The following is an 18,836-nucleotide window of genomic DNA, read 5'->3' as shown; positions in this document are numbered from 1 at the left end:
GGTATAATACAGGATGTAACTCAGGATCAGTACAGGATAAGTAATGTCATGTATGTACACAGTGACTGCACCAGCAGCAGAATAGTGAGTGCAGCTCTAGGGTATAATACAGGATGTAACTCAGGATCAGTACAGGATAAGTAATGTCATGTATGTACACAGTGACTGCACCAGCAGCAGAATAGTGAGTGCAGCTCTGGAGTATAATACAGGATGTAACTCAGGATCAGTACAGGATAAGTAATGTCATGTATGTACACAGTGACTGCACCGGCAGCAGAATAGTGAGTGCAGCACACTATGGCGGTAGTATATGTGTTGGTGCAGGTGACATGTGGTTACACCTTTCCTGTATTTCCTTGTACTGTTACTCTCTTTCCTCTTCCAGCATTTCCATGAAGGTCGTAAAGCGCAACAACACATCGAAACCTGCTGGAAGCAGCTGGAGTCGGTGAGTGGAGGATGTCCTGGTCAGAGGTCACTAGTGGTCATGATGCTGATGATGATGGGGGTGATGATGATGATGATGGTAATGATGAAGTTTATGGTGGTGGTGGTGGTGGTGGTGGTGGTGGTGGTGGTGGTGGTGATGATGATGATGATGGTAATGATGAAGTTTACGGTGGTGGTGGTGATGATGATCTTGATGATGGGGGTGAAGATGATGCTGATTGTGATGGTGGTGGTGAAGTTGGTGATAGTGGTGATGATGATGATGATGATGATGGGGGTGGTGGTGATGATGATGATGGTGGTGGTGGTGGTGGTGATGATGATGACGGTGGTGGTGGTGGTGATGACGGTGGTGGTGATGATGATGCTGATTGTGATGGTGGTGATGATGATGATGGTGGTGATGATGATGATGGTGGTGATGATGATGATGATGATGGTGGTGATGATGATGGTGGCGTCTTTGTTCTCATACATTGAATTTGTCTTAATAGTTTTGTGTCAGAAAGCCTCCTGTGGCGCCCCCCAGTGGCGGCAGTGTGGTGCCCCTGCACAATCCATACCATGTCACACGAGGCACCATTCTCCTTCCATGGAAGGGCTCGTCACATTTAGGGATCGGCCTCATGTTTGAGCTCAGGCTGTGAATGAGGGGACTCACTGATCCCCCGTATCTGCACATCCTGTAGTGTTCTGCTGCAGACACTGAACCAGCAGGAGGTGACTGCACGGCCTATAATGGAAGAACATCTCTAGTCCTAGTTCTAGTCCATCTCTAGTCCTAGTCCTGAAATCTGGGCCTGACTTTCTCACTAGAGACTGTGCCCCGTGCCTAGAGGTGAAGACCTTGCACATTGAAGCAGAACTTCCCCTGACAGACGGAACTGACTGCCTGCGGCTCCTGGTATCAGTCTTCAGCTGCCAAAACCACTTCACTTCCTCCAAAAGCCACTTCCTGCAGTGACTAATACCCGACCCCCTCCCCCGCCCCTTCCTAAAATTATGTCCCACCCCCATGACTTTAATCGGTTGTTTTATCCTCGGTGTGTATTGTGCACAGCTGGGTTACAGCTCTCAGGCACCCAGCTTTCCCACATGACTTGGACGTCTTGTTATATGACTCAGCATTTCCATGAGAAGAGCAACAGTAACATTTACACAGACAACAACAACAACAACAACAACAAGCACTGGGTTAAAGGGGTATTCTCCTCTCGTCTGGCGCTCACATTCAGTTTCATTAATCTACCATATGTATAAACATTTCTTCAATTGGATGTCCCTGTGTGAAGATAATTTCTCATAAATGTAGTCTTATGGTCCCTTAGAAACGAGACTGTGTCCTTGGATACGACCACGTCACACTCTGGCAGCGGTGGCCAGACATGCGCTATAAAGTCCTGACGGACCATTAGGATTCAGCAGTCATTACCACAGGACGGCTGTAGTATACACAGTAACTCCCAGACACTTCATATACAAAAACAATTTGTTTCTTTGTGCAATCCCTCCAGCAGAGGTGGCCGTATCCAAGGACACAGTCTCGTTTCTAAGGGACCACATGACTACATGTATGAGAAATTATCTTCACACAGGAACATATTTTTTAATAACATCTAATTGAAGAAATGTTTATATATATGGCAAATAAATGAAACTGAATGTGAATGCCCAGACGAGAATACCCCTTTAAGGCTTGAGGAGGTCATGCCCCACCTCTGAGAACCAGCCCCAGCCCCAGAGGTCAGGCCCCACCTCTGAGCTCCAGCCTCCGCCCCAGAGGTCAGGCCCCACCTCTGAGCTCCAGCCTCCGCCCCAGAGGTCAGGCCCCACCTCTGAGCTCCAGCCTCCGCCCCAGAGGTCATTCCCCACCTCTGAGCTCCAGTCCCCCGCTCCAGGAGGTCATGCCCCCCATCTGAGCTCCAGTCCCCCGCTCCAGGAGGTCATGCCCCCCATCTGAGCTCCAGCCTCCGCCCCAGAGGTCAGGCCCCACCTCTGAGCTCCAGCCTCCGCCCCAGAGGTCAGGCCCCACCTCTGAGCTCCAGCCCCCGCTCCAGGAGGTCATGCCCCCCATCTGAGCTCCAGCCTCCGCCCCAGAGGTCAGGCCCCACCTCTGAGCTCCAGCCTCCGCCCCAGAGGTCAGGCCCCACCTCTGAGCTCCAGCCTCCGCCCCAGAGGTCAGGCCCCACCTCTGAGCTCCAGCCCCCGCTCCAGGAGGTCATGCCTCACCTCTGAGCTCCAGCCCCCGCTCCAGGAGGTCAGGCCCCACCTCTGAGCTCCAGCCCCCGCTCCAGGAGGTCATGCCTCACCTCTGAGCTCCAGCCCCCGCTCCAGGAGGTCATGCCCCACCTCTGAACTCCAGCCCCTGCCCCAGAGGTCACGCCCCACCTCTGAGCTCCAGTCCCCCGCTCCAGGAGGTCATGCCTCACCTCTGAGCTCCAGCCCCCGCTCCAGGAGGTCATGCCCCACCTCTGAGCTCCAGCCCCTGCCCCAGAGGTCACGCCCCACCTCTGAGCTCCAGCCCCGCTCCAGGAGGTCACGCCCCACCTCTGAGCTCCAGCCCCCGCCCCAGAGGTCAGGCCCCACCTCTGAGCTCCAGCCCCCGCCCCAGAGGTCAGGCCCCACCTCTGAGCTCCAGCCCCCGCCCCAGAGGTCAGGCCCCACCTCTGAGCTCCAGCCCCCGCCCCAGAGGTCAGGCCCCACCTCTGAGATTCATCCCTAATCCCTGCCCCCTGAGGTCATGGCCCACCCCTGAGAATCTGCTCCAGTCCCTGCCCCAGAGGTCATGCCCCACCTCTGAGCTCCAGCCCCCGCCCCAGAGGTCATGCCCCACCTCTGAGCTCCAGCCCCCGCCCCAGAGGTCATGCCCCACCTCTGAGATTCATCTCTAATCCCTGCCCCCAGAGGTCATGCCCCACCTCTGAGATTCATCTCTAATCCCTGCCCCCAGAGGTCATGCCACACTCCTGAGCATCTGCTCCAGTCCCCGCCTCAGAGGTCATGCCCCACCTCTCTACTTCAGCCTTAGTCCCTGCCCCGGATATAGCACCTGCCTCTGAGCTCCAGTACCCGCTGTAGAGATCATGTCCTTAGTCCACCCCAGAGGCGCAGACCCCAGAGGTCACCACTAGGAGACCTGTAACCACAGAAGGTTCTTGTACTGACGATGATGTTTTCTCTCCTCAGAGTAAGAGAAGGTTTGAGCGGGACTGTAAGGAGGCGGACCGGGCGCAGCAGTACTTCGAGAGGATGGACGCCGACATCAATGTCACCAAAGCCGACGTGGAGAAGGTGAGTGTCCCGAGACCATGAAGGGGGCAACAAGTGCCAGGGGGAAGTGATGAACAGGCGAGATGCTTTGCGTGGCCCTGGTGGGCTGGATGTGTGGCCCTGGTGGGCTGGATGCGTGGCCCTGGTTGGGCTGGATGCGTGGCCCTGGTTGGGCTGGGTGCGTGGCCCTGGTTGGGCTGGGTGCGTGGCCCTGGTTGGGCTGGGTGCGTGGCCCTGGTTGGGCTGGGTGCGTGGCCCTGGTTGGGCTGGGTGCGTGGCCCTGGTTGGGCTGGGTGCGTGGCCCTGGTTGGGCTGGGTGCGTTGCTTGGTACGTGGGTGACATTCACCAGCCGCCAAGGGTCATAGCCAAGGGACTTGTGGCTCGGGTGTATTGGCCCCGTTGTTGTTATCTGGTGTCAGCAGCGATGACCACAAGGTTATGATAATGGTAGCGCTGGCGGAGCCCCCTCCCCCGATCCCTATCAGTGCCCTCATGAATAGCGGCAGCATGTGACCCCCTGTCGTTACATAACCCCTTAATTCAGCTGATGATGAGGAGCGCACATAAGGCTCATTGTTCCCCGCGCCGCCGGATAATCACACGGATTGTGCTCCGCCCACGTGACTCTCCTGAGACAGGTCACAGCTGAGGGTTTGTTACACTTGTATCCAGCCTAGACATGAGCTCTATGTATCTTTCCTGCACTGATACATTGTCACAAACCCTCAGGACAGGAGAGGGATTTGTGTTTAGCACTGGATGCAGCTGTAACAGACCCTCAGCTGTATATGGTGCAGCAGGTCTGTGTGTGTGGGGAGGGGGGGGGGTGACCACTTCCGGGGCCCGGGCCCCTCCTCCTGTCACCGGGTCCTTCTCCGTGTCCTGAGGCTTCACAGCAGCTGCGGGCGGTGACATCTATATATAGCAGGTCCTCGTCATACAGAGATGTCATATAGCGCCAACATATTCCATAGCGCAGGAAGCTCTAGCCCTCTGTCCCCAGGAGCTTACACTCCACAGGGGCGCTTTATCCATCTGTCATCCATCTTTCCGAGAGACCTGAAGGGCGCACTGAGTAGTTATTAAGGTACTAGGGGGAACTTATGGCAGCGGTGCTTGTCACCCAGCTTTCCCAGTCATTGTAGTCCCCAAGATGCGACCCCCCCCCCCCCCCTCCTAGGAGCTGTGGGGTGTCCATGGCAGGATCACAGGGGCCCCTGCTCCTCATTAACTATTTATTGGCATCAATTATCCGGCGGCGGTGAGATTTGTGGCTGATCCGAGCTCCTGACACTTTCCCTGCTGTTCCTGAGCCGCTCGCTCTGGGGAGATCATGTGACCTCATCGCCGCCCGCTGCAGCAAAACACGGGCAATGAATGGAAGCGCCCATTCAGTCTCATGCACATGCTTTGTTACAATGTGTCGGTGCAGGCTCCTTTACCTGCGGATAAATCCTCTGTGATGACAATGTATCATCTCAGGGAGAAGTTCTAGGGTCATTCAGAGAGCGGCCTTGTAACAAACCCTCAGCTGTGAGTGTCAGCTCACTTACAGGCCTCCAGATGCAAACACAAATCTTCCCATTCACTGTCTGCAAGCAGAGATCCTGAAAGTAGTGATGAATTCTATTAGTCGCAAAACCAAATTCACTTAAAACACAAGGGGGGGTCATGGAAGGGGGGGTGATCCGGGCAGGATGTGGGGCCCCCATCACTCAGGACGTGTAGGACGATACCTGCTGGCTGTGGTGGCTTTGATCCGGGCCATTGTTTTCTATGTATTGTCCAGGATCACATACACACTGACACGACACCGCAGCAGTGACGTGTGTGGGGGTCATTCACCGGATATAGTAGACGTGTCTGAGTTTTTGGGCCCTATGTCCAGGTGATCATCCCCCATGTCAGCGCTGGGTGATAGATCCCCCCCCAATGATGATGAGACCCCCGTGCAGTGTAGACAGGAGACCACCCGGGGCGCCGCAGGGGGGATCCTCCTCTATATCTGGGTCTCCATAATTAAAGAGCTGCTGGTAATTAGCGAGTGGATGTCACTGCGGTAATCTCACGAGGCGGGTGACGCAGAGGAGGGAGGGTGTCACCACCCTAGGGTGCCAATGGCTCCATATACCAAGTCACATCATCCAGGACCACACCCTCCTCTCCTGAAGTGCTCTGTGCTGCTGTGGGACCTGAATATCTTCTTCTTTTATCTTTGTATCCTGCCTTGTATCATGTAATATTATCTATAAGACCTGCAGATACTCTGTGCTGATCACTACCACCCCCAGCCTCCTCTGATATACTCTGTGCTGATCACTACCACCCCCAGCCTCCTCTGATATACTCTGTGCTGATCACTACCACCCCCAGCCCTCCTCTGATATACTCTGTGCTGATCACTACCACCCCCAGCCTTCCTCTGATATACTCTGTGCTGATCACTACCACCCCCAGCCTCCTCTGATATACTCTGTGCTGATCACTACCACCCCCAGCCTTCCTCTGATATACTCTGTGCTGATCACTGCCACCCCCAGCCTCCTCTGATATACTCTGTGCTGATCACTGCCACCCCCAGCCTCCTCTGATATACTCTGTGCTGATCACTACCACCCCCAGCCTCCTCTGATATACTCTGTGCTGATCACTGCCACCCCCAGCCTCCTCTGATATACTCTGTGCTGATCACTGCCACCCCCAGCCTCCTCTGATATACTCTGTGCTGATCACTACCACCCCCAGCCTCCTCTGATATACTATGTGCTGATCACTACCACCCCCAGCCTCCTCTGATATACTCTGTGCTGATCACTGCCACCCCCAGCCTTCCTCTTATATACTCTGTGCTGATCACTACCACCCCCAGCCTCCTCTGATATACTATGTGCTGATCACTACCACCCCCAGCCCTCCTCTGATATACTCTGTGCTGATCACTACCACCCCCAGCCTCCTCTGATATACTCTGTGCTGATCACTACCACCCCCAGCCTCCTCTGATATACTCTGTGCTGATCACTACCACCCCCAGCCTCCTCTGATATACTCTGTGCTGATCACTACCACCCCCAGCCTCCTCTGATATACTCTGTGCTGATCACTACCACCCCCAGCCCTCCTCTGATATACTATGTGCTGATCACTACCACCCCCAGCCCTCCTCTGATATACTCTGTGCCGATCACTGTCACCCCCAGCCCTCCTCTGATATACTCTGTGCCGATCACTGTCACCCCCTGCCCTCCTCTGATATACTCTGTGCTGATCACTACCACCCCCAGCCCTCCTCTGATATACTCTGTGCTGATCACTGCCACCCCCAGCCTTCCTCTGATATACTCTGTGCTGATCACTACCACCCCCAGCCTCCTCTGATATACTCTGTGCTGATCACTGCCACCCCCAGCCTCCTCTGATATACTCTGTGCTGATCACTGCCACCCCCAGCCCTCCTCTGATATACTCTGTGCTGATCACTGCCACCCCCAACCCTCCTCTGATATACTCTGTGCTGATCACTGCCACCCCCAGCCCTCCTCTGATATACTCTGTGCTGATCACTACCACCCCCAGCCTCCTCTGATATACTCTGTGCTGATCACTACCACCCCCAGCCTCCTCTGATATACTATGTGCTGATCACTACCACCCCAAGCCCTCCTCTGATATACTCTGTGCTGATCACTACCACCCCCAGCCTCCTCTGATATACTCTGTGCTGATCACTACCACCCCCAGCCTCCTCTGATATACTCTGTGCTGATCACTACCACCCCCAGCCTCCTCTGATATACTCTGTGCTGATCACTGCCACCCCCAGCCTCCTCTGATATACTCTGTGCTGATCACTGCCACCCCCAGCCTCCTCTGATATACTCTGTGCTGATCACTGCCACCCCCAGCCTTCCTCTGATATACTCTGTGCTGATCACTACCACCCCAGCCTCCTCTGATATACTCTGTGCTGATCACTACCACCCCCAGCCTCCTCTGATATACTCTGTGCTGATCACTGCCACCCCCAGCCTTCCTCTGATATACTCTGTGCTGATCACTACCACCCCCAGCCTCCTCTGATATACTCTGTGCTGATCACTGCCACCCCCAGCCTCCTCTGATATACTCTGTGCTGATCACTACCACCCCCAGCCTCCTCTGATATACTCTGTGCTGATCACTGCCACCCCCAGCCTCCTCTGATATACTCTGTGCTGATCACTACCACCCCCAGCCTCCTCTGATATACTCTGTGCTGATCACTACCACCCCCAGCCTTCCTCTGATATACTCTGTGCTGATCACTGCCACCCCCAGCCTTCCTCTGATATACTCTGTGCTGATCACTACCACCCCAGCCTCCTCTGATATACTCTGTGCTAATCACTACCACCCCCAGCCTCCTCTGATATACTCTGTGCTGATCACTACCACCCCCAGCCTTCCTCTGATATACTCTGTGCTGATCACTACCACCCCCAGCCTCCTCTGATATACTCTGTGCTGATCACTACCACCCCCAGCCTCCTCTGATATACTCTGTGCTGATCACTGCCACCCCCAGCCTCCTCTGATATACTCTGTGCTGATCACTGCCACCCCCAGCCTCCTCTGATATACTCTGTGCTGATCACTACTACCCCTAGCCTCCTCTGATATACTCTGTGCTGATCACTGCCACCCCCAGCCCTCCTCTGCTATACTCTGTGCTGATCACTACCACCCCCAGCACTCCTCTGATATACTCTGTACTGATCACTACCACCCCTAGCCTTCCTCTGATATACTCTGTGCTGATCACTACCACCCCCAGCCTTCCTCTGATATACTCTGTGCTGATCACTACCACCCCCAGCCTCCTCTGATATACTCTGTGCTGATCACTACCACCCCCAGCCCTCCTCTGATATACTCTGTGCTGATCACTGCCACCCCCAGCCTTCCTCTGATATACTCTGTGCTGATCACTACCACCCCCAGCCTCCTCTGATATACTATGTGCTGATCACTGCCACCCCCAGCCTCCTCTGCTATACTCTGTGCTGATCACTGCCACCCCCAGCCTCCTCTGATATACTCTGTGCTGATCACTACCACCCCCAGCCTTCCTCTGATATACTCTGTGCTGATCACTACCACCCCCAGCCTCCTCTGATATACTCTGTGCTGATCACTACCACCCCCAGCCTCCTCTGATATACTCTGTGCTGATCACTGCCACCCCCAGCCCTCCTCTGATATACTCTGTACTGATCACTACCACCCCCAGCCTCCTCTGATATACTCTGTGCTGATCACTACCACCCCCAGCCTCCTCTGATATACTCTGTGCTGATCACTACCACCCCCAGCCTCCTCTGATATACTCTGTGCTGATCACTACCACCCCCAGCCTCCTCTGATATACTCTGTGCTGATCACTACCACCCCCAGCCTCCTCTGATATACTCTGTGCTGATCACTACCACCCCCAGTCTCCTCTGATATACTATGTGCTGATCACTACAACCCCCAGCCTTCCTCTGATATACTCTGTGCTGATCACTACCACCCCCAGCCTCCTCTGATATACTCTGTGCTGATCACTACCACCCCCAGCCTCCTCTGATATACTCTGTGCTGATCACTACCACCCCCAGCCTCCTCTGATATACTCTGTGCTGATCACTACCACCCCAGCCTTCCTCTGATATACTCTGTGCTGATCTCTGCCACCCCCTGTGCTGATCTCTGCCACCCCCAGCCTCCTCTGATATACTCTGTGCTGATCTCTGCCACCCCCAGCCTCCTCTGATATACTCTGTGCTGATCACTACCACCCCCAGCCCTCCTCTGATATACTCTGTGCTGATCACTACCACCCCCAGCCTCCTCTGATATACTCTGTGCTGATAACTGCCACCCCCAGCCTCCTCTGATATACTCTGTGCTGATCACTACCACCCCAGCCTCCTCTGATATACTCTGTGCTGATCACTACCACCCCCAGCCTCCTCTGATATACTCTGTGCTGATCACTACCACCCCCAGCCTCCTCTGATATACTCTGTGCAGATCACTACCACCCCCAGCCTCCTCTGATATACTCTGTGCTGATCACTACCACCCCCTGCCCTCCTCTGATATACTCTGTGCTGATCACTACCACCCCCAGTCTCCTCTGATATACTCTGTGCTGATCACTACCACCCCCAGCCTCCTCTGATATACTCTGTGCTGATCACTGCCACCCCCAGCCCTCCTCTGATATACTCTGTGCTGATCACTGCCACCCCCAGCCCTCCTCTGATATACTCTGTGCTGATCACTACCACCCCCTGCCCTCCTCTGATATACTCTGTGCTGATCACTACCACCCCCAGCCTCCTCTGATATACTCTGTGCTGATCACTACCACCCCCAGCCCTCCTCTGATATACTCTGTGCTGATCACTACCACCCCCAGCCTCCTCTGATATACTCTGTGCTGATCACTACCACCCCCAGTCTCCTCTGATATACTCTGTGCTGATCACTACCACCCCCAGCCTCCTCTGATATACTCTGTGCTGATCACTGCCTCCCCCAGCCTTCCTCTGATATACTCTGTGCTGATCACTACCACCCCCAGCCTCCTCTGATATACTCTGTGCTGATCACTACCACCCCCAGCCTCCTCTGATATACTCTGTGCTGATCACTACCACCCCCAGCCTCCTCTGATATACTCTGTGCTGATCACTACCACCCCCAGCCTCCTCTGATATACTCTGTGCTGATCACTACCACCCCCAGCCTTCCTCTGATATACTCTGTGCTGATCACTACCACCCCCAGCCCTCCTCTGATATACTCTGTGCTGATCACTACCACCCCCAGCCTCCTCTGATATACTCTGTGCTGATCACTACCACCCCCAGCCCTCCTCTGATATACTCTGTGCTGATCACTCCTCTGACATACTCTGTGCTGATCACTACCACCCCCAGCCTTCCTCTGATATACTCTGTGCTGATCACTACCACCCCCAGCCTCCTCTGATATACTCTGTGCTGATCACTACCACCCCCAGCCTTCCTCTGATATACTCTGTGCTGATCACTACCGCCCCCAGCCTCCTCTGATATACTATGTGCTGATCACTACCACCCCCAGCCCTCCTCTGATATACTCTGTGCTGATCACTACCACCCCCAGCCTCCTCTGATATACTCTGTGCTGATCACTACCACCCCCAGCCTCCTCTGATATACTCTGTGCTGATCACTACCACCCCCAGCCTCCTCTGATATACTCTGTGCTGATCACTACCACCCCCAGCCATCCTCTGATATACTCTGTGCTGATCACTACCACCCCCAGCCTCCTCTGATATACTCTGTGCTGATCACTACCACCCCTAGCCCTCCTCTGATATACTCTATGCTGATCACTACCACCCCCAGCCCTCCTCTGATATACTCTGTGCTGATCACTACCACCCCCAGTCTCCTCTGATATACTCTGTGCTGATCACTACCACCCCCAGCCCTCCTCTGATATACTCTGTGCTGATCACGACCACCCCCAGCCTCCTCTGATATACTCTGTGCTGATCACTACCACCCCCAGCCTCCTCTGATATACTCTGTGCTGATCACTGCCACCCCCAGCCCTCCTCTGATATACTCTGTACTGATCACTACCACCCCCAGCCTCCTCTGATATACTCTGTGCTGATCACTACCACCCCCAGCCTCCTCTGATATACTCTGTGCTGATCACTACCACCCCCAGCCTCCTCTGATATACTCTGTGCTGATCACTACCACCCCCAGCCCTCCTCTGATATACTCTGTGCTGATCACTGCCACCCCCAGCCTTCCTCTGATATACTATGTGCTGATCACTACAACCCCCTGTGCTGATCTCTGCCACCCCCAGCCTCCTCTGATATACTCTGTGCTGATCACTACCACCCCAGCCTCCTCTGATATACTCTGTGCTGATCACTACCACCCCCAGCCTCCTCTGATATACTATGTGCTGATCACTGCCACCCCCAGCCCTCCTCTGATATACTCTGTGCTGATCACTGCCACCCCCAGCCCTCCTCTGATATACTATGTGCTGATCACTACAACCCCCTGTGCTGATCTCTGCCACCCCCAGCCTCCTCTGATATACTCTGTGCTGATCACTACCACCCCCAGCCTTCCTCTGATATACTCTGTGCTGATCACTACCACCCCCAGCTACCACCCCCAGCCTCCTCTGATATACTCTGTGCTGATCACTACCACCCCAGCCTCCTCTGATATACTCTGTGCTGATCACTACCACCCCCAGCCCTCCTCTGATATACTCTGTGCTGATCACTACCACCCCCAGCCTCCTCTGATATACTCTGTGCTGATCTCTCCTCTGACATGCTCTGTGCTGCTGTGGGGCTCTTCTTTGTGTTGCAGTGCAGTGTTGTGGTGCCCGGGCAGGGGCTGGCAGTGACGGGTACACATTATATAATCACACAATGCGCATTGTTCAGGGTTCCCACACACCCGTCGTGCAGCCGCCCTTCCCAGTGCCCGGCCAGATGTTGTCTCGGAGCTTGTTGGCAGGCGGCGCGGGCATGATGGGCATTAGTATGCAGATGAGGGCGCAGGTTCCCACTCCACATGCCCGTATTGTAGAGCAGATGAGGAGGACAGGCCCCAGCTCGCCAGGCACTCTGACCGGACAAAGCCACCATTCACCCCCTCCACCGCTGCCAGGAGAGAAGCAGCCTGAATGCTCCATGTGAGGCGCAAAGGAGTCCCTCCTCCCCCACAGCCAGTACAATACACAAGGCTCTCTGCCGCTCTGCTACTGGAAAAGCTGGGTGATCCATCTAGTTCATCATAGCTCCTGTCACCCAGCTTTCCTGAGGTCTAGAAATGCTGATCTGTATGCATCTCATCTGGAACCGGAATGACAAACAGAAATTGTCATTCAGGACCTCAGGAAAATTGAGTGGTGTAGTCGCGGCCATGTTCATGCAACAATGCAGCAAAGCTCCATCTCAGGGGCATCACTCAGCTTTCTTGGAGTCCTGAGTGACTCAATGGGTTCCCCAGTGTGACTGGGCAGGTTGTCGGCAGTCTGACTGCTACATTGTAACGCTGCGCTCCTCTCTGCAGCAGCAGGAGTGTGACAGTAAATATTTGGGCTGCAGATCTCTCCCCATATGTCTCCAGTGTCTGTGCGAGACTCCAGTCCTGATGCTCCATACAGCAGTTGCTATGGTGATTTCCCCGTGACACAACGGCGGCCAAGATAGCGAATCGCCGCACCCAGATCTGATGTGCGAGAATACGAGGTGCCCCAGCAAAGGGCGATACATTGTAACGATGTGCGGAATATGCATCATCAGCGTGAATGAAACATTGTAACGGAGTCTCTCCAACAAGGATGTTGCACAGACATGACATGAGGATGATACATTGCAACGAAAAGTGAGAAAGATATGCAACAGAGTGTCGGGTGCGGATGGGTGGGAGCTCGGGTAGGGGGAGCGGATGGGTGGGAGCACGGGTAGGGGGTGCGGATGGGTGGTAACTCGGCTACGGGGTGTGGATGGTGGGAGCACAGGTACGGGCTGTGGATGGGTGGTAGCTCTGGTAAGGGGTGCGGATGGGTGGGTGCTCGGGCACAGGGTGCGGATGGGTGGTAACTCGGCTACGGGGTGTGGATGGTGGGAGCACAGGTACGGGCTGTGGATGGGTGGTAGCTCTGGTAAGGGGTGCGGATGGGTGGGTGCTCGGGCACAGGGTGCGGATGGGTGGTAGCTCTGGTAAGGGGTGCGGATGGGTGGTAGCTCTGGTAAGGGGTGCGGATGGGTGGTAGCTCTGGTAAGGGGTAAGGATGGGTGGTAGCTCTGGTAAGGGGTGCGGATGGGTGGTAGCTCGGGTAAGGGGTGCGGATGGGTGGTAGCTCTGGTAAGGGGTGCGGATGGGTGGTAGCTCTGGTAAGGGGTGCGGATGGGTGGGAGCTCGGGTAGGGGGTGCGGATGGGTGGGAGCTCGGGTAGGGGGTGCGGATGGGTGGGAGCTCGGGTAAGGGGTGCGGATGGGTGGTAGCTCGGGTAAGGGGTGCGGATGGGTGGGATTCTCAGGTAAGAGGTGCGGATGGGTGGGAGCTCGGGTAGGGGGTTCGGATGGGTGGGAGCTCGGGTAAGAGGTGCAGATGGGTGGGAGCTGGGGTAGGGGGTGCGGATGGGTGGGAGCACGGGTAGGGGGTGCGGATGGGTGGGAGCTGGGGTAGGGGGTGCGGGTGGGAGCACGGGTAGGGGGTGCGGATGGGTGGTAGCTCGGGTACTGGGTGCGGGTGGGTGGGAGCACTGGTACAGACTGCGAATGGGTGGTAGCTCGGGTAAGGGGTGCGGATGGGTGGTAGCTCGGGTAAGGGGTGCGGATGGGTGGTAGCTCGGCTAAGGGGTGCGGATGGGTGGTAGCTCGGCTAAGGGGTGCGGATGGGTGGTAGCTCGGCTAAGGGGTGCGGATGGGTGGTAGCTCGGCTAAGGGGTGCGGATGGGTGGTAGCTCGGCTAAGGGGTGCGGATGGGTGGTAGCTCGGCTAAGGGGTGCGGATGGGTGGTAGCTCGGCTAAGGGGTGCGGATGGGTGGTAGCTCGGCTAAGGGGTGCGGATGGGTGGTAGCTCGGCTAAGGGGTGCGGATGGGTGGTAGCTCGGCTAAGGGGTGCGGATGGGTGGTAGCTCGGCTAAGGGGTGCGGATGGGTGGTAGCTCGGCTAAGGGGTGCGGATGGGTGGTAGCTCGGCTAAGGGGTGCGGATGGGTGGTAGCTCGGCTAAGGGGTGCGGATGGGTGGTAGCTCGGCTAAGGGGTGCGGATGGGTGGTAGCTCGGCTAAGGGGTGCGGATGGGTGGTAGCTCGGCTAAGGGGTGCGGATGGGTGGTAGCTCGGCTAAGGGGTGCGGATGGGTGGTAGCTCGGCTAAGGGGTGCGGATGGGTGGTAGCTCGGCTAAGGGGTGCGGATGGGTGGTAGCTCGGCTAAGGGGTGCGGATGGGTGGTAGCTCGGCTAAGGGGTGCGGATGGGTGGTAGCTCGGCTAAGGGGTGCGGATGGGTGGTAGCTCGGCTAAGGGGTGCGGATGGGTGGTAGCTCGGCTAAGGGGTGCGGATGGGTGGTAGCTCGGCTAAGGGGTGCGGATGGGTGGTAGCTCGGCTAAGGGGTGCGGATGGGTGGTAGCTCGGCTAAGGGGTGCGGATGGGTGGTAGCTCGGCTAAGGGGTGCGGATGGGTGGTAGCTCGGCTAAGGGGTGCGGATGGGTGGTAGCTCGGCTAAGGGGTGCGGATGGGTGGTAGCTCGGCTAAGGGGTGCGGATGGGTGGTAGCTCGGCTAAGGGGTGCGGATGGGTGGTAGCTCGGCTAAGGGGTGCGGATGGGTGGTAGCTCGGCTAAGGGGTGCGGATGGGTGGTAGCTCGGCTAAGGGGTGCGGATGGGTGGTAGCTCGGCTAAGGGGTGCGGATGGGTGGTAGCTCGGCTAAGGGGTGCGGATGGGTGGTAGCTCGGCTAAGGGGTGCGGATGGGTGGTAGCTCGGCTAAGGGGTGCGGATGGGTGGTAGCTCGGCTAAGGGGTGCGGATGGGTGGTAGCTCGGCTAAGGGGTGCGGATGGGTGGTAGCTCGGCTAAGGGGTGCGGATGGGTGGTAGCTCGGCTAAGGGGTGCGGATGGGTGGTAGCTCGGCTAAGGGGTGCGGATGGGTGGTAGCTCGGCTAAGGGGTGCGGATGGGTGGTAGCTCGGCTAAGGGGTGCGGATGGGTGGTAGCTCGGCTAAGGGGTGCGGATGGGTGGTAGCTCGGCTAAGGGGTGCGGATGGGTGGTAGCTCGGCTAAGGGGTGCGGATGGGTGGTAGCTCGGCTAAGGGGTGCGGATGGGTGGTAGCTCGGCTAAGGGGTGCGGATGGGTGGTAGCTCGGCTAAGGGGTGCGGATGGGTGGTAGCTCGGCTAAGGGGTGCGGATGGGTGGTAGCTCGGCTAAGGGGTGCGGATGGGTGGTAGCTCGGCTAAGGGGTGCGGATGGGTGGTAGCTCGGCTAAGGGGTGCGGATGGGTGGTAGCTCGGCTAAGGGGTGCGGATGGGTGGTAGCTCGGCTAAGGGGTGCGGATGGGTGGTAGCTCGGCTAAGGGGTGCGGATGGGTGGTAGCTCGGCTAAGGGGTGCGGATGGGTGGTAGCTCGGCTAAGGGGTGCGGATGGGTGGTAGCTCGGCTAAGGGGTGCGGATGGGTGGTAGCTCGGCTAAGGGGTGCGGATGGGTGGTAGCTCGGCTAAGGGGTGCGGATGGGTGGTAGCTCGGCTAAGGGGTGCGGATGGGTGGTAGCTCGGCTAAGGGGTGCGGATGGGTGGTAGCTCGGCTAAGGGGTGCGGATGGGTGGTAGCTCGGCTAAGGGGTGCGGATGGGTGGTAGCTCGGCTAAGGGGTGCGGATGGGTGGTAGCTCGGCTAAGGGGTGCGGATGGGTGGTAGCTCGGGTAAGGGGTGCGGATGGGTGGTAGCTCGGCTATGGGGTGCGGATGGGTGGTAGCTCGGGTAAGGGGTGCGGATGGGTGGGAGCTGGGGTAGGGGATGCGGGTGGGAGCTGGGGTAGGGGGTGCGGGTGGGAGCACGGGTAGGGGGTGCGGATGGGTGGTAGCTCGGGTACTGGGTGGTAGCTCGGGTACTGGGTGCGGGTGGGTGGGAGCACCGGTACAGACTGCGAATGGGTGGTAGCTCTGGTAGGGGGTGCGGATGGGTGGTAGCTCGGGTAAGGGGTGCGGATGGGTGGTAGCTCGGGTAAGGGGTGCGGATGGGTGGGAGCTCGGGTAAGAGGTGCGGATGGGTGGGAGCTCGGGTAGGGGGTGCGGATGGGTGGGAGCTGGGGTAGGGGGTGCTGGTGGGAGCACGGGTAGGGGGTGCGGATGGGTGGGAGCTGGGGTAGGGGGTGCGGATGGGTGGTAGCTCGGGTACTGGGTGCAGGTGGGTGGGAGCACCGGTACAGACTGCGAATGGGTGGTAGCTCTGGTAGGGGGTGCGGATGGGTGGTAGCTCGGGTAAGGGGTGCGGATGGGTGGTAGCTCGGGTAAGGGGTGCGGATGGGTGGGAGCTCGGGTAAGAGGTGCGGATGGGTGGGAGCTCGGGTAGGGGGTGCGGATGGGTGGGAGCTGGGGTAGGGGGTGCGGGTGGGAGCTCGGGTAGGGGGTGCGGATGGGTGGTAGCTCGGGTACTGGGTGCAGGTGGGTGGGAGCAACGGTACAGACTGCGAATGGGTGGTAGCTCGGGTAAGGGGTGCGGATGGGTGGTAGCTCGGCTAAGGGGTGCGGATGGGTGGTAGCTCCGGTACAGGCTGCGAATGGGTGGGAGCTCGGGTAGGGGGTACATGTGGGTGGGAGCTCGGGTAGGGGGAGCGGATGGGTGGGAGCTCGGGTAGGGGGAGCGGATGGGTGGGAGCACGGGTAGGGGGTGCGGATGGGTGGTAGCTCGGCTACGGGGTGCGGATGGTGGGAGCACAGGTACGGGCTGTGGATGGGTGGGAGCTCGGGCACAGGGTGCGGATGGGTGGGAGCTCGGCTACCGGGTGCGGATGGGTGGAAGCACGGGTAGGGGGTGCGGATGGGTGGTAGCTCGGGTAGGGGGTGCGTGTGGGTTGGAGTTCGGGTAGTGGGAGCGGATGGGTGGGAGCACGGGTAGGGGGTGCGGATGGGTGGTAGCACGGGTAGGGGGTGCGGATGATGGGAGCACAGGTACGGGCTGTGGATGGGTGGGTGCTCGGGCACAGGGTGCGGATGGGTGGGAGCACGGGTATGGGCTGTGGATGGGTGGGAGCTCGGCTACGGGGTGCGGATGGGTGGGAGATGAGTCCTCTGTGACCCCATTAGTCCTGACACAAAGCAACGGCTTCTGTTCTTGGGCACAACAACACAACCCACTGCTACTCATGCAGAGCATCTCTGTAGGCTGTCAGGGCATGCTGGGACTTGTAGTGGTGCCACAGCAATGATATGAACAGGTTCTCCTGGGGAAGCTGGGTAGTCATGTTTACACTCTGTAGGTGGTGCACAGCCTGACCTCACTAATGACATCACTAATGACATCACTAATGACATCACTAGGACTGAGGTAACAAGAGGCCAAAGAAAGACGTGTCCTCAGGGAGCGAGCGGGATCCAGAGCAAGCGTGCTGGTGTCATAGTGCTCGATATGTAACTCCCATCATCCCCTGCCTGCATGTATGACTCCCATCATCCCGTGCCTGTATATATGCATCCCTGGCTGCCAGTATGTATGTATGACCCCCATCGTCTCCCCTGTATGTATGTATGACCCCCATCGTCTCCCCTGTATGTATGTATGACCCCCATCGTCTCCCCTGTATGTATGTATGACCCCCATAGTCTCCCCTGTATGTATGTATGACCCCCATCATCTGCCCTGTATGTATGTATGACCCCCATCGTCTCCCCTGTATGTATGTATGACCCCCATCGTCTCCCCTGTATGTATGTATGACCCCCATCGTCTCCCCTGTATGTATGTATGACCCCCATAGTCTCCCCTGTATGTATGTATTACCCCCATCATCTGCCCTGTATGTATGTATGACCCCCATCATCTGTCCTGTATGTGCGCGGCTGTGTGATGCTGAGACGTCTTGCCGCAGTCTGGAAGTTTCCGCGGCTCCTGGATAAACCCTTCCGTCCGCTGCTGTTTTGCAGATCATTTGTTTGGAGACAATTGTATCCAGGTTGTGTATCCGCGCTGTGTACGTGGCAGAGCCTGGGAAAGCTGGGTGGATGCTGGTGCCTGCACATTGTATGTCTAATCCTCCGATGTCCCCGCAGGCGCGGCAGCAGGCGCAGATACGTCACCAGATGGCAGACGACAGCAAAGGAGATTACTCGTCCGTGTTACAGAAGTTCAACCACGAGCAGCAGGAGCATTACCACACGCACATCCCCGCCATCTTCCAGGTGAGCTCCGCCCACTGCACCCCTGACCACGCCCACCAACATGACCAAATATCCCAGGGGTGCTGAGACTTGTAGTCCTACCACCGCTGAGCATCTGCACATACATCACATATATTCTCATCTAGTCTCAATTTACAATAAATATAGTTGTAACAA

General features: G+C 57.1%; 1 protein-coding gene across 17 annotated transcripts in view; it reads left to right on the top strand.

Annotated features, from left to right (window-relative positions):
* FNBP1 (formin binding protein 1) overlaps positions 1 to 18,836 on the top strand; it is a 109,735-nt gene that overhangs the window by 54,273 nt on the left and 36,626 nt on the right. For all 17 annotated transcript variants that reach the window (XR_011849872.1, XR_011849868.1, XR_011849871.1 and 14 more), the window contains exons 5-7: positions 389 to 451; positions 3,640 to 3,744; positions 18,552 to 18,680. Coding sequence is in view for 12 of the 17 variants with exons in the window: in XM_072125730.1 (XP_071981831.1) it covers positions 389 to 451; positions 3,640 to 3,744; positions 18,552 to 18,680 (297 nt within the window). In the remaining 5 variants the exon portion in view is untranslated. The remainder of the gene's footprint in view (positions 1 to 388; positions 452 to 3,639; positions 3,745 to 18,551; positions 18,681 to 18,836) is intronic.

This window comes from Engystomops pustulosus, chromosome 9 (assembly GCF_040894005.1).
Source record: "Engystomops pustulosus chromosome 9, aEngPut4.maternal, whole genome shotgun sequence".
Lineage (NCBI taxonomy): Eukaryota > Metazoa > Chordata > Amphibia > Anura > Leptodactylidae > Engystomops > Engystomops pustulosus.
Note: the sequence above shows the minus strand (reverse complement) of the source record. Positions and strands in the feature narration are given on the sequence as shown.